The sequence below is a fragment of the Balaenoptera borealis genome, assembly GCF_965194805.1.
Source record: "Balaenoptera borealis genome assembly, chromosome: 10".
Classification (NCBI taxonomy): Eukaryota; Metazoa; Chordata; class Mammalia; order Artiodactyla; family Balaenopteridae; genus Balaenoptera; species Balaenoptera borealis.
The window spans coordinates 103,371,887-103,385,690 of record NC_138874.1 but is presented as its reverse complement, the minus strand read 5'-3'; the positions used below and the strand labels follow the sequence as shown (position 1 = coordinate 103,385,690).

The following is a 13,804-nucleotide window of genomic DNA, read 5'->3' as shown; positions in this document are numbered from 1 at the left end:
GACTATAATATAGTGTATGAGACCACAGGCTGATGTAATTACAAATAGCCTGGTGATAATGTGCCATGGAGACTGGAGTTTGGCTCAGGCAATGCCAACCTGTTTATATTCTAAATGCTAGGGTAACAGGAAACTCCCCAGCCAAAGCAAAGGCAGAATCTTATCGCTTACGCTACTGACAGGTAATCAATAACCTTCCATCATACACGTGTAGGAGAAATGAAGCCTTCTAACACATATTATGTAAATAAAGGAATCCTATGTATAAACTGCTGTGATTTATTCTAACAATGCTGTTCTAAATTAGTTGCAAAATTATTTACATTATGATTACTATAGGCAATGAATATTTAATAAATAAGTTTTGATAACATGCCAATTGTTTTAAATATTTGCTGAAAAGTAGGTATACCTGATGATTCCTCATGTTGTAGATTAAGAGAGTATGAGTTAACAAGGTTATATGTTCTATAGTTAACCTGCTTATTCTGCCTCAGATTTAAAATATAGTCACAAAAGAAGTATTTCCAAAACATCATCATAGACACGTTACCTGGAAATAGCATAAGCTATAATCTTAAGCACAATAATATTTTAAGATAGCAAATACCTTCAATTATTCAGGTAAAACACAATACTTATAATCACCAATATCAAACTAAATTTCCTAGTAGTATAATTACTAATATTTGCTCAAAAGTCAATTAATATTTGTTTAATATAATGTTGCATAACCCCTCTCTCCATGTAACAGGAAACAGAAGGGAGGAGTGGAATGAATCGGAGGGTGTTAGGGAGCAAACATGTTGCCTAGAAAATATAAACAGAATGAATTTAACCTAGAAATGAAATGGAGTATTACAGATTTAGTTAAAAGGAAATTGTCTTCAATACTACTTCATAATTCTATTTGGTGTTTAAACACGTCTATTAGCTTGGGGTTTTTCTAGTTTGATTTTCACATCATATATTATAGAAATTCACAGAACAGAACCACAGATTTTTAGAGCTGGGGGAGGCCCCTTGGTGATCACTTCCTAGTTTTTAAAGAGGAGGAAGATTAACCAAAGAGACTTACTTGAAACTGGCTCCACTCATCAGTAGAGTTAATGTCAGAATAATCAGTGATATTTTCTTTCAGGATTATGAAAAATACTTCCTATTTTTGTAACCCAGTTTTCACTGGGTTCCTACTCATTTCCTTTGATTCTGAGCGTCTGCACTTGAGTTTATTTTCACAAATGTTGACACTGTAATTCTAAGCAGCCTAAGTACCAGTTGTTGTCTAGAGCATTTGGGAGCTTCGAAAGTCACGTTCACAGAGGCCATACCATTTTCTTTTTTTTCCACATACTGACTTGAATCCTGCCATACTTAATACACAACTCTACAATTAAATTTAGTGCTTGGCAGCTTCTTTATCTCTAAGACATGAATACATATATTACATGCCCAAGAACGTCACGTGGATTAGGAACTTACATCAGCTTTCCCTAAGGTATATAATGTTTCCAAGATCTTGTGATGAAGTAAATACTCCATACATGGCCCCGTCTCTCCAAATTCCCGTTCACTTTCTTCTTGTATCAAGATAACCAACATCTGTTCCAGATGAGATGGAATATTTGTATCTGTCACTGGGGCTTTATCATCTAAACAATAAAAACATTCATCAAATTTTCAAACATTTTTATCTGCACATTTGCACCTAAAATACTCTTTATATTTCCCTGTTCCTATTCAAACAGAAAAATCTGAACCACACACACTTAAGTGAGGTTTATATCTTATTCAAAAACAATCTATATTCTGAAAGATAGTCTATAAGCTAATATTCACGCAACGTAATTCAGAAAAGGAGCCATTTATATGGGGAATGGGAACACAATCAGAAAAAATAAAAGTAACATCAGAATTTTGTACCCACTTATAATTAAAAAAATTTTTTTTCAATTAGCCAGTTCAGAAGATCTAAACTTTAGGTCTCTTTATATAGAAACAGGTTGGCCGTGAATGTTAAGCTGAATAACGTAGGATATGAGGAGAGGACAGGTTCTGTTTTTGCTCACTGCTGCACTGCTTTGTAACAATGCACTTACTGTCCCCAATTCATCTCCAGATTTGAAAACATGAGGAGCCCAAAGAAAATCCCTCTATTAAAAATTTCTGACCTCTCCTCTCATTAGCAGATACCTACTCCCAAAGTAAAAGCTGCTTCTCAGGAGAATTCTTATAAAATATTGATTTTTCAAAATAAAAATTCATGGATACTTTTTACATATCAAAAACACATGGTTTTATTAACCTATCTTTATTACATAAGGGTTAAATTACTCTCAATAAAATGTGAAGTTTTATAGAATGTCTAAATACAAAATATATTAGGGAATGACAAGTTCTTTTTTACGTCTCTATTTATGTCTCTATTCTCCTTTACTTAGCACTGCTACAGTTTACACTACACAATCCTGGTATACTATGTATCTGATGATTTAAAGCTTTGTCTGTACATATGCACATGGATGTATTATATATACACACACACAGACTAAACCATAATACTAAAGCCTTATGGAGAAAACAATGGAAAGAGAAGGGTCACTCTTGTTTCCCAGGAGGACATATATGTATCAAATTTGATATAGTATGGGACAGTTGTTAAGAGCATGAGACCTGGAGTTGGGCAACTTGAATTCAAATCTTGGCTCTGTCACTTTTAGCTGGATGACCTGGGCAAACTGTTTAAGCCTCAGCACCAACATCTGTAAAATGGAGTTAATCAACACCAGTAAGTGCTATCGTATGATTTCAATGAAATACTCTGTGTAAAGCCCAGTGCCTTAGCACATTGTAAGAATTCAAGAAATGTTAACTTATGATGTCTTACTTCATATTCTTCTAAAATGAGTAGTCTAGGGCTAATAAAAAATAGTGTGTAATTTTATTTGAAATTTGCTTTTTAAAAATGTTTTTTCACCTGTTTTACTGCAGACTTTATATCAACATTCCAGGAAAGAATGAATATTTAAGCATGGTCTGATTACACTTATTTATGGAGAAAAATAATCAAAATGACGTTTTTTTTGAGAAATAAATGAACTGTAAATTCGACTTGATGGGATTAAAATCCTAGCTCTCAAGAAGATGTAGTTTCTGCCGTCCACTCTCATCCCAAACCATGTTTATAGATCCCTGTGCCTTTGCATAAGCTATTCCTTCTATCTGAAATGCCTCTGCCCTCCTTACCTACCTCAAAACCTACTGCTCATCCTTTAAAGCCCAGGTCAGACACTGCCTCCTATCTCTCCCTTCTTCCTTCTCTCTCTGTGCCTGATGCACCTTTTTGTCCCATACTTTACTGTAATGCACACACTTGTTTCTGCTACGAGACTGCAAAAAAATCATTTAAAGCAAGAACTCATAGGCTTTCCTGTAAAGCATTTCCTTAAGACCATGGAGGGGTGAAAAATTCACAAGGGCTAAGAATAGTCATTTGAAAAGGCAGCTCCTCTCAAAAAACTTTTCTGTAGATCTGCTGTCTAAACATCCAAATTAAGGTAGAAATTATATTTTACACCTAAAGGTGTATATACAGATATAGATAGTCTGATTTTCACTTACTATACAAATATGAAGAATTTCTTTCTTTTAAAGAAGAATTATCTACGACCCCATCAGCTTATCAGATCAACTATTTTTTTTTCATGTTTCCTTTCAGTTAAAAGACATGTGCCCAATCTGCACATCCACTAGCGTTTACCTATACATTCCTCAAGGGAGCCCATAGCGCTATGTAGCAAGGCTACTCTATTTCCTTACTTCAGAGGTTGCCAAACTTCAGCTCATGGGACAGACCCAGGCTTGCCATCTGTTTTAATAAAGTTGTATTGGAACAAAAGAATGCTATTCTTTTACTTACTGTTGATGGCTGCTTTTGCACGATAACAACAGAATTGAAGAGTTGCAACAGAGACTGTATGGCCTACAAAGCCTAAAATATTTACTATCTGACACTTTACAGAAAAATTTTGCCAACCTTTGACCTAATTTATTCACATTTCCCCATATTCACTCTTCAGCCTACTCACTAAGAAAAATTGAAGCAACCAGAAAATAACTTCCAAAGACTCCCTATACCATGTCTACCCCTTTCCTGAATCTACACCCATATGTTCTTCTTTCTGCCTTAATTTTATGGATGAACTGTCCACAAGTCTATGAAGGCTAAGCCTCCACTAATGCACTAGGATCCCATACCCCACTTGCCAACTGAAGGATATGGCTCAGAAATGATTTCATATGACTCTCGTACCCACCTTTCCTTCTCCACTCGATCATTCTCACCAAAGTACAAATGGCAGTATGTTCCATCTTTACAAAAAAATTAAAACCCCCTCAGTGCCACATCTCCCCTGTGGCTGTTGCTCCATTTCTCAGCCCCCCTTTCCACTAACACTCCTCAAGAGAGCAGTCTTCACACACTGTCTATATATGCTCTCTGTCCATTTTCTCTGAAACTTCCTCCAATCAGGTCTCCTCTCTCTTCCTTGCTATTAAAAGGGCTCTTATCAAGACCACTAACGAGCTCCTCATGGCTGAATCCAATGATCGGTTCCTAGCCTTCATCAGCTTTGACATCATTTGTCATTTGGATCCTTCTCTCCTCCTCCAGCTTCTAGGACACCATTCTCTCTTGGCTGTCTGCTACCGAACTGGCAAAAGCAAAATCTCCTTTGCTGTCATTCTCATTTTCCCAATCTCTAAACATTGAGTGCAGGGGCTTAGTTCCTGAACACTTTCCCTCTTCCATCTATCCTTAGCTATCCCTAGATAATCTCACCCAGTCTCAAGGCTTTAAATCCTACTTACATGCTGATGAGTCTCAATTCCATATGTCTAGTTTAGGCCTCTACCCTAAATTCCAGATTCCTATTTCCTATTGTCTACTTGACATATCCAATTGCATATATAATGGGCGTCTCAAACTAAACATGTCCACAATGCTCTCACAAACCTGCTTCTCCTGCAGTCTCCCCATTCTCAGTGAGTGGCCCTTCTATTTTTCCAACCGCCTAAGCCCCAACATTTGGAGTTATCCATGACTCTTACTCTCATATCCAATATTCAATCCACCAACAAAGCTTTCTTCAAAGTATACCCAGAGGACAATCATTTCTTACACCTCCACCCTAGTCTGAGCCACCATCATCTCTCAGACCATTGCAATAGTCCCCTAACTGTGCTGCCAGCTTCACCTCTGCATACTTTCAATCTCATTTTCTCACAGAAGCCAAAGTGATTCCTTTAAAACAGATTATGTTACACCTCTGCTCAAAACCCTCTAACGGCTTCCCATCTTAGAGTAAAAGCCAAAACCCTTACAATGGCTTACAAGGCCTTGTGTGAATCTGCACCCTCACCTGTCTTTTGTCACCTCCTCCCATTTCCCTCCTTGTTCACTTGCTCTAGCCACACTTCTTTGTGGTTCCTAGTATAAGCCAAGTGCTGCACGCTCCAGCCTCAGGGATTGTGCGCTGGGTGCTCTCCTGGAACTTCTCCCCCAGGTGCCCCCAGGCTTGCTTCCTCCTCCTTCAGACTTCAGCTCAGAAGTCACCTGGGGCAACAAGGCTTTCTCTAATCTTAAATAGCCATCTGCCCCTGACCCCCACTCCCCAACACACACCTCTATCCCTTTTAGCCTGCTTCATCTTCTCCTTAGCACTTATCATCTGACACACTATGTATACCTGTCTATTTATTGTTCGCTTCCTCCCAATCAACACATAAGCTCTGTTAGGACAGAGATTTTTGTCTGTTTGATTGTTGTATTTCCCAGTGCCTAGAACAACGCTTACACATAGTAGGTGTTCAACAGATATACTTTTGAATGAATCTACGAGAGGAATTAGAAGTAAAATAAATTGTTTATAAGTTTAATGTAAAATAACTTTGAAAACTAGTTTGAAATGTGTTTTAGCATTTCAGAAATTTTCTGTTTAATTAATATTAGCATTGTTTCTTACCTGAAGTCTCTATGTAGTAATGGGTAATTGCCTTCCAGTGATAAACAAAGTCTTCTTGTAAAGGAAGAGAAGGTGCAAGCTACACAAACACAAACAAAAAGACCACAGCAATTAAGGAAATGGTATTAGGAGTTTCCCATTAAGTATAACTCTGTATTTGTCTACTAATGATGCAAAAGCAGCATAAGAATAAGGGGTGAGCTTTAATTTGATTCTTTATGTCAATATCAAAGAGAAACAAAATGAGTCAAATCCAAGAAAGTAAAAATGATTTATTAAGAAAGAGGACAAACACATTTATCAGCATTATTATTATATTATAGTATTGGGGTTTTTTTTCCCCTCCCTGATACCAGTTACTATATATATGGCTTCAAAAGTAACAGCGTTACATGAAAACACAATATCCTATTACTAAAGTATCAGTAAAATGGAATTATCGATAACCAGGGATCTTTGTACCTAGGACTTTGAAATGCAAGACAGTAAAAAGGCTGCTATGTAATTAGTTACACATCACCAAAGTCAACCCTGTAATCAGATTAAAACTGTTCCGTATTTTCAATGACAGACAGAAGTGAATCTTTTCTTTTTAAGCCTAGATTAGACAGTGCATATTTTTAGCAAAATAACTACATGAACAAGACACTACCAATTTAAATTCCACAAAGTCAAAAATGTTTTACATTTTAATTTTGAAATTTACTTCAGGAGTTTTAAGCCCAAAATCATATCCCTTCAGCCATCTCATAGGAAATTTACAAGTATTTCAAATGGGTGTTAAATGGATAGAAAAAGATTTGGATGTACCTTCTAAAACATTTTCTTGTCCTTAAAAAGAGTGAGAGAAAGAGAGAGAACTCTCTCTCCGTCCTAGTAGCATCAATACATTTTGGGCAGAAAGTACAGAGTTGACCCAGTTTACTTAAGAACAAATAGGTTTCGGGCTTCCCTGGTGGCGCAGTGGTTAAGAATCCGCCTGCCAATGCAGGGGACACGGGTTCGAGCCCTGGTCCGGGAAGATCCTACATGCCGCAGAGCAATTAAGCCCATGCGCCACAACTACTGAGCCTGCACTATAGAGCCTGCGAGCCACAACTACTGAAGCCGGCGTGCCACAACTACTGAAGCCCACGCGTCTAGAGCCTGTGCTCCGCAACAAGAGAAGCTACCACAACGAGAAGCCTGCGCAATGCAATGAAGATTAGCCCCCGCTCGCCGCAATTAGAGAAAGCCCACGTGCAGCAAAGAAGACCCAACACAGCCAAAAATAAAATAAATAAAATAAATAAGTTTATAAAAAAAAAAAAAGAACAAATAGGTTTCTATTTTGGGAACCTAAACTATGGCAGCATAATCGTCCATTTTCATATATTCATCTAAACAGATGACCTAAGAGGTCATGTTACTCCTATACTTCTACTTGTTCCATTTTGATTTCTTGGAGTCTCCTGCAGGGACCTCAAAGTTCGAAACCCTGTCAAAACAATTTCCAAACTCTTGAGCAAATTATAAAGATTGGTCATGACATCTTAAGTGTTTCAATCCAGAAGATGAACTGTGCTTAGGAAAAAAATGGACCTGAAAAATTTTCAGCAATCATCAACATCTTAATGCTAGCTTTTTCATCTGTGCATATTCGTACCACTCTGAATAGTACTGAATTAAGAAAATATAAATATTCATCTCATTTCCAAATAGAATGCTATGAAAAATTTTAAAAGACTTTAATATCTTTAACAAAGGAGTTAAAACCTTTGGGATTACATAATTCAAGAACATGGGGAAAGAAATAACTTGTAGGATATTGAGAAAACAATTAAAAAGAAAAATAGGAAAGAAAGAATTAACTTGGGAAAATAATCTTCCTGAAATTTTTAGATTAAAAGTCTGTTTTAATCAGCTACTTATTTTTAGAATCTTCCTCAAAACACATAAAATTCCTCTTGTTTTTTGGGCCTGGTTTTTTACACACCAACTTTATGTAGTGTTAACAATTATTATTAATTAATTATGTATTAACAATTGGGACAAACCCAAATGAAATTTGGTGTTTCAAAAAATGTACCTAGTTTCTTATGTGTAAATATTATGACTTGTTAAATTTTTCCAAGGGAATTTCCAGGGTATATATGGAATTACAGCATCCTTGTTCCAGATTATTTCACCCACGGGATTTAACTCTATTTACAAGGAAAGTTACTAAATCAGAGGTCTTAAATGATTTGTGTCGGGGGCCTTTGCTGTTACAGTCAAATTCAAAGCAGGATGGTGTTGCTTACTTGTGAATCTCTTGCAGAAATTTGCTTTAAATAAGAAACCTATTTACAGAGACAGTGAAACAGTTCTAAGTTGCTCATAATTCAGTAACAATCTTGTTCAAACATGAATAAATTTTCTTATTTAGGTAAAACTTCCTAGTAAACTTGCCTCTTTCATTTCAAATTATAACATGCCAGACATATGTTTTATCATTACATAAAAACATTTACGCTCTGGGTTAAAAAAAAAAAAAGATGTGTGAATCAGCATGAGGAGATTCTAATTTGAGTTAACTTCTTACAATACAGAGATTAAATTTTTGAAAATTCATGCGATCGATCACTATCTCAACCAAAAACTGACCTGAATATCTAACGTGGATATCACTTTCTCTGAGAAGTCTTGCCAGACTTCCTGCCGAGGTTATAGTCATTTCCAAACACATTTGCGGCACCCGCTCCCTGACTGACTGCTCACTCTCTCCCAGCCCTTATCCCATGTCTGTAATTGTTGAGTTATCCATCTTCTCCACTAGATTGTAAACTCCATGAGTTTACAAGGATTATATCATCTTGTTCATCACTGAATCCCCAGTTTCCAAGTCAATGATGGCAAATAGTAAGCATTCAGTAACATTCATTGAGTGAATAAACAGCAGTTGCTACCATTTAATGAGTAGTTATGTGCCAGGCACAGTGCTACAAAGTTTACACTTACCATGTGGTCTTAAATTCTCACGATAAACTCTAAGACCACCTGAGTCATTAACTGACCTGCCCAAGGAAACACTACTTGTAATTAGAAACCCGGACTCTCTTTCTCCAAAATGCCTACCACACAAAAGGACCTACCTACATTGATAACTCAGATGAGAACTAGTGCTGTCAAAGCCACATCTGCAGTCTCACATGTATCATGAACATTCCATGCCCAGATCTTTTAAAATGCTTCTTCCCCGCTGCAACTTTCCAGACACCCATCCTATCTTCTCTGCCTCTCCGAAGTCCAGCTCAAGCCTCACTTCCTCCAGGGAGCCTTCCGCAACTACTCCAACCCTAAGTGTTTACTCCCCTCCTCCTATAGAACTCACTGGCTGAACAATCATCCAGATAATAATAATAATGATTAACATTTATTAAGCACCTACTATGTGCCAGGCACTGCATTAAGCACTTCATATACACAATCTCATCCTAATTTTCACAACAATTCTATCAGATAGGTACAATTATTTCCATTTTACAATGAGGAATTGAAATGTACAAAGACTAAGTAACTTGTCTAGTGAAAAAGCAAGGGGCAGAGGCAAGCCTGGAACCCTGCTCTGACTGGCTCTAGGGGCTAGGCCACACTCTTGGGCACTGCTTGTACTTTAACCAGTGTTTTGTTTTGTCTCCCAATGCATTCTCACTGTGAACTCGCACTGTGCCATGCTTTCTTGGTGGGCTCATAAAATATTTACTGAATGACTAAAGGACTAAAGTTAAAGATCACTTGTTGGAAAAGAATACACTTAAGAAAACACTACATATATTTCATCTGATGTTTTAATTCCTAGTGCAGAGTAGATTTTTAAGGAATTGCTGGTCCCAACAATCATCATTAACTCAACTATAATTTAAAAAGAAAATGTTGCATTCAAATTCTGAAAGATGACATCCATTGAATTAATTAGTTAAGGTAGATGAAACTTTCTTTCCTGACACTGCCCTTTATCCTCTTGGAATAAATCTGCCCTCAAGGATGGAACTGACTGGAATTTAAAAGATATTAGTCCCTGGCAGATAACCTCACATAGACAAAGGCCCTCAACAAATGTTGAATTGTACTAAATGGAAGGTGTTTTATTTATCCTTTGGAGAAGCTGTACTAAAATGATCCACCTCAGAACTACATGGGAGGCCTGATTTCAGACGTGTGACTTGTGGCAACTGGCTAAAAGAATAGATTCATTTCATAACTCTTACTGGCCAATCACTTGTATGCTGAGGGAAAACTGTCATTTCTGAAACAGGAGGCAAGAGTTACGTTACAGTTTTTGTTTTTGATCAAGGTGTGAATTTCTCCCCTAAATTCAAAATGCAGTCTATCAGCTTAATAACACATCTTCAAATACTGATCTTTGAAAACATCTTAGTTGTATTTCATCCTTGTTAAGTAGTTAACAGGAAATGTGAAGAAACCATTAATTAAACAATAAGGAAAACTCTACACTTAAACCCCATTTAAATGAATATGTATCTGGTTGACCCTAAAAAACCATTTGAAGGCTGATCCGATTGAATCAAGAAACCTAGGAAGGGACTTCCCTGGTGACACAGTGGGTAAGAACCCTCCTGCCAATGCAGGAGACACGGGTTCGATCCCTGGTCCAGGAAGACCCCACATGCCTCAGAGCAACTAAGCCCGTGTGCCACAGCTACTGAGCCTGCGCGCTCTAGAGCCCACGAGCCACAACCACTGAAGCCCGCGTGCCACAACTACTGAAGCCCGCGTGCCTAGAGCCCGTGCTCCGCAACAAGAGAAGCCACGGCAATGAGAAGCCCAAGAACCACAACAAAGAGTAGCCCCTGCTCGCTGCAACTAGAGAAAGCCCATGCACAGCAACGAAGACCCACGGCAACCAAAAATAAATTAATTTTTTAAAAAAAAAGAAAGAAACCTAGGAAATAATCATACCAAAACCGTTGAGAAAACATTAGAGATTCACACAGTGACACAACTGAAAAAAGGTCATGTCAGAATCTGCTTATAGGATTATCTCCCATCTCTGTAGAATCCTGATAATTCTGATAATTGCAATACTGTATCAGAAAATGCTAATTGGGCATACAAATTAAAAGGAGTACAGAGAAAAGCTAATGAAATAAACTGAGGAATGGTAAGATTAGTACACAGAAAAAAATGTCAAGGAAATAAAGAAACAGAACTGAATAAATGTAAACCAATCTTGGGCTAGGAAAAAAAAATATTCTTCAAATACCACAAAGATGGCTTATTCAGCATTACGTATGAGTTCATTCCCAAGAGAATTTTAAAAGAGGAAAAAAAAAAAAAAGTATGCCAAAAATTTTTCACAAGATTGAACCTCTTATCAAGGTAAACTGGGAAGTATCACAGCTGAAAACATTAATGCTAAGCAAATAAAAACATTACTTTTCTAAATGCAGTGCATTAACTCCTAGGACCAGGTGAATATAATCCACTCTTAACTTTTTCTCACTAACCTCAGCAAAGTAGAGAACCTGGATATTACAGAGCCAGAGTCAGACAATTTACATGGATAATCTGGTAGATGCTAACATATACAATTATAAAAAGATAACGCAGACAGAGAACACAGGTCTCTGGACAAAAATGAGTCTTGACTGGGAGAGCATGAAAGCCATCTTTCTTTTTCTAACTACTTATTTCTGTAAATATCAGCCTGAATTAGTAAAGAATATAAATAATGTAATAAATTTTTATTCCCAATTATCTCAGTATTTAGCTGTATTGAGTGTTAAAAATTAAATGATTCTTGGTACTTTAAGTTAAGGAATAATATAAAATGTAAATATCACTGTTTTTTATAAATTTCAGTTAAATTCTTAAAATAAGGTGCTGTAGATTGTGTATAAGCCAAGAAAGGCAAATTAAAAGTTGCCTTAAAGTCTAAAACTGTCGTCTCCCTCATGAGTAATACTGCTCTTCATCTATGAAAAACCCTGTCTTGCTTGATTTGATACACTCATTTTCTCAAGAACTTGTAGTAGAGCTAAAATGACTCTTAAACATTTCCCACACAGCACTTAAAAATTGTATTGAAGTTTTGTTTCCATTACTGAGTTTTAAAAATCCATTTTATTTTTATCTGGCCATAAAAACTGTTCTATTGCAATTGGGTTTTGTTTTGTTTTTTTTTCCTTAAAGTTGTGTAGATTTGAATGTGCTGTATCACTCAAACTGAACATAGAGAATGACATTTTTAAAACTAGCAAAGTAACACGTCTAGCAAAACTGCACTTGTTATGAACTTCACAGGGTGCATTTTTCAATTTGGGCAATTCTGCCAGCGTAAAGCAAAACAACCGGAGTAAAGCAACTCGACCCCTTTCACTGAAACAGCAGGAAGACATTTTCCTGTTAGTTACTTCTCTTTTATTAGTGTTAGGATATTTGAGTAATGTCTCCCTATGCTTGTGTCTAAAATCCTCAGAGGAGGGTACAATGGCAGGAAAAACGACGAGCATCCAGGAAAGGAAGAGAAGAAAGGAAACAGATGGTCCCGGTGCTGTGTGAGGGCTTGGAAGCTGTCTAAAGCGCCCTCGACGAGACCCGCCAAACGCCTATTTCACATCAATCAGTAATGAGTTCGGCCGCAAGGCCTGTGAAAGCAAGAGCTGGCCAGACTACGAAACCGGGTCGGGTGGGCTGCTTCCTCGCCAGAGCCGCGCCCCCGGCAAGAGCACCCCTTCCTGCCTCCCCACCCCCCAAAACAAAACAAACCCAAGCAGTGTTAGGCCGTTTCTTTTGTCTTGGTCAACGCTGACCACTTGAGGTAACGGCCAGGGAGTCCGGGGGAGAGCCCTGTGGCCCTGCCAGGTGCTCCCCGACTCCCCTGTCCCCACCGGAGGAATCGGGCGACCCCCGACCCGGGCCGGGGGGCCGGTCCTGCCGGGGACCCCCGCCCACCCTCCTGAGCGAAGGAAAGGGCTCCACGCCGGCCCGGAGCAGGAAGGAGAGCAGGGGGTCCGCTCGGAGCCAGGCCCGCGGCCCCGGCGCCCGCCCCGGGCCTCGCCCTTCCGCGGGGCCGGGGACGCCGAGGGCCGGGCCGAGGCCGCCGGGCTCTCCCGGGGCCGGCGCGGGAGCGTAGGCCGGCCGCCATCCCCGACCTGTCTTGCGCCCGCAGCCCGAGGCCTTACCGCCTCCACGGCGTGCTGCAGGATGGAGGTGAACTTGGAAAACATCCTGTCCCGGGACTGCAGCAGCCTCTCCCGGGACGACCTGGAGAGCTCCTCGATCCGCCGCCGCCGCCCCTGCTGCGGCTGCCGGGGCCGCTCCAGAGTGAAGGCCGGTGCGGGGCGGGGAGGACGAGCAGAGGGCCGAGGCGGGCCCGGCCCGGCCGCTTCGGGTGTGCGCGGGCGGCGAGGCGGCTCCGGCGGGCGCTGCGACGTGGCTGGCGGCGAGGAGGGTGTTCCAGGCGGACTCCGGGCCCGCGACACTCCGGCGGCGGCGGCGGCGGCGGCGGCGGCGGCGGCGGTGCCTCCGGCTCGGACACGGTGGCAGCTCGGCTCGGGTCCCTTCCGCCCGCTCTGCCCGCCGCGGCCTGCAGGGGGCGCCGCCGCGGCGCGGGGGTGGGGCCCAGCCAGGCCAGGCCGGCCCTGCGCCGCGGGGGCCACACGCCGCGGGGGCGGGAGAGGCACCGAGAGGCCGCGGCCTGCCTGGGGCGGGAGTCGGGCCTGGGCGCAGCCGCCCCCCTCTTCCGGCGACACGGTCATTCTTACGTTTTAAAAATTCAGCCGTTCTCACTCACTTTG

At 40.2% G+C, this 13,804-nt stretch overlaps 1 protein-coding gene across 2 annotated transcripts in view; it reads right to left on the bottom strand.

Annotated features, from left to right (window-relative positions):
* FHIP2A (FHF complex subunit HOOK interacting protein 2A) overlaps positions 1–13,597 on the bottom strand; it is a 37,112-nt gene extending 23,515 nt beyond the window's left edge. Inside the window, exons 1-3 of one of the 2 annotated variants that reach the window (XM_082407786.1) lie at positions 13,190–13,597; positions 6,024–6,102; positions 1,483–1,652 (exon numbers count right to left, since the gene is read on the bottom strand). In XM_082407786.1, the coding sequence (XP_082263912.1) occupies positions 1,483–1,652; positions 6,024–6,102; positions 13,190–13,234 (294 nt within the window). In that variant the 5' untranslated portion in view covers positions 13,235–13,597. The remainder of the gene's footprint in view (positions 1–1,482; positions 1,653–6,023; positions 6,103–13,189) is intronic. The other variant, XM_082407785.1, reaches the window with a different exon arrangement.
* Between the last annotated feature and the right edge of the window lie 207 nt (positions 13,598–13,804).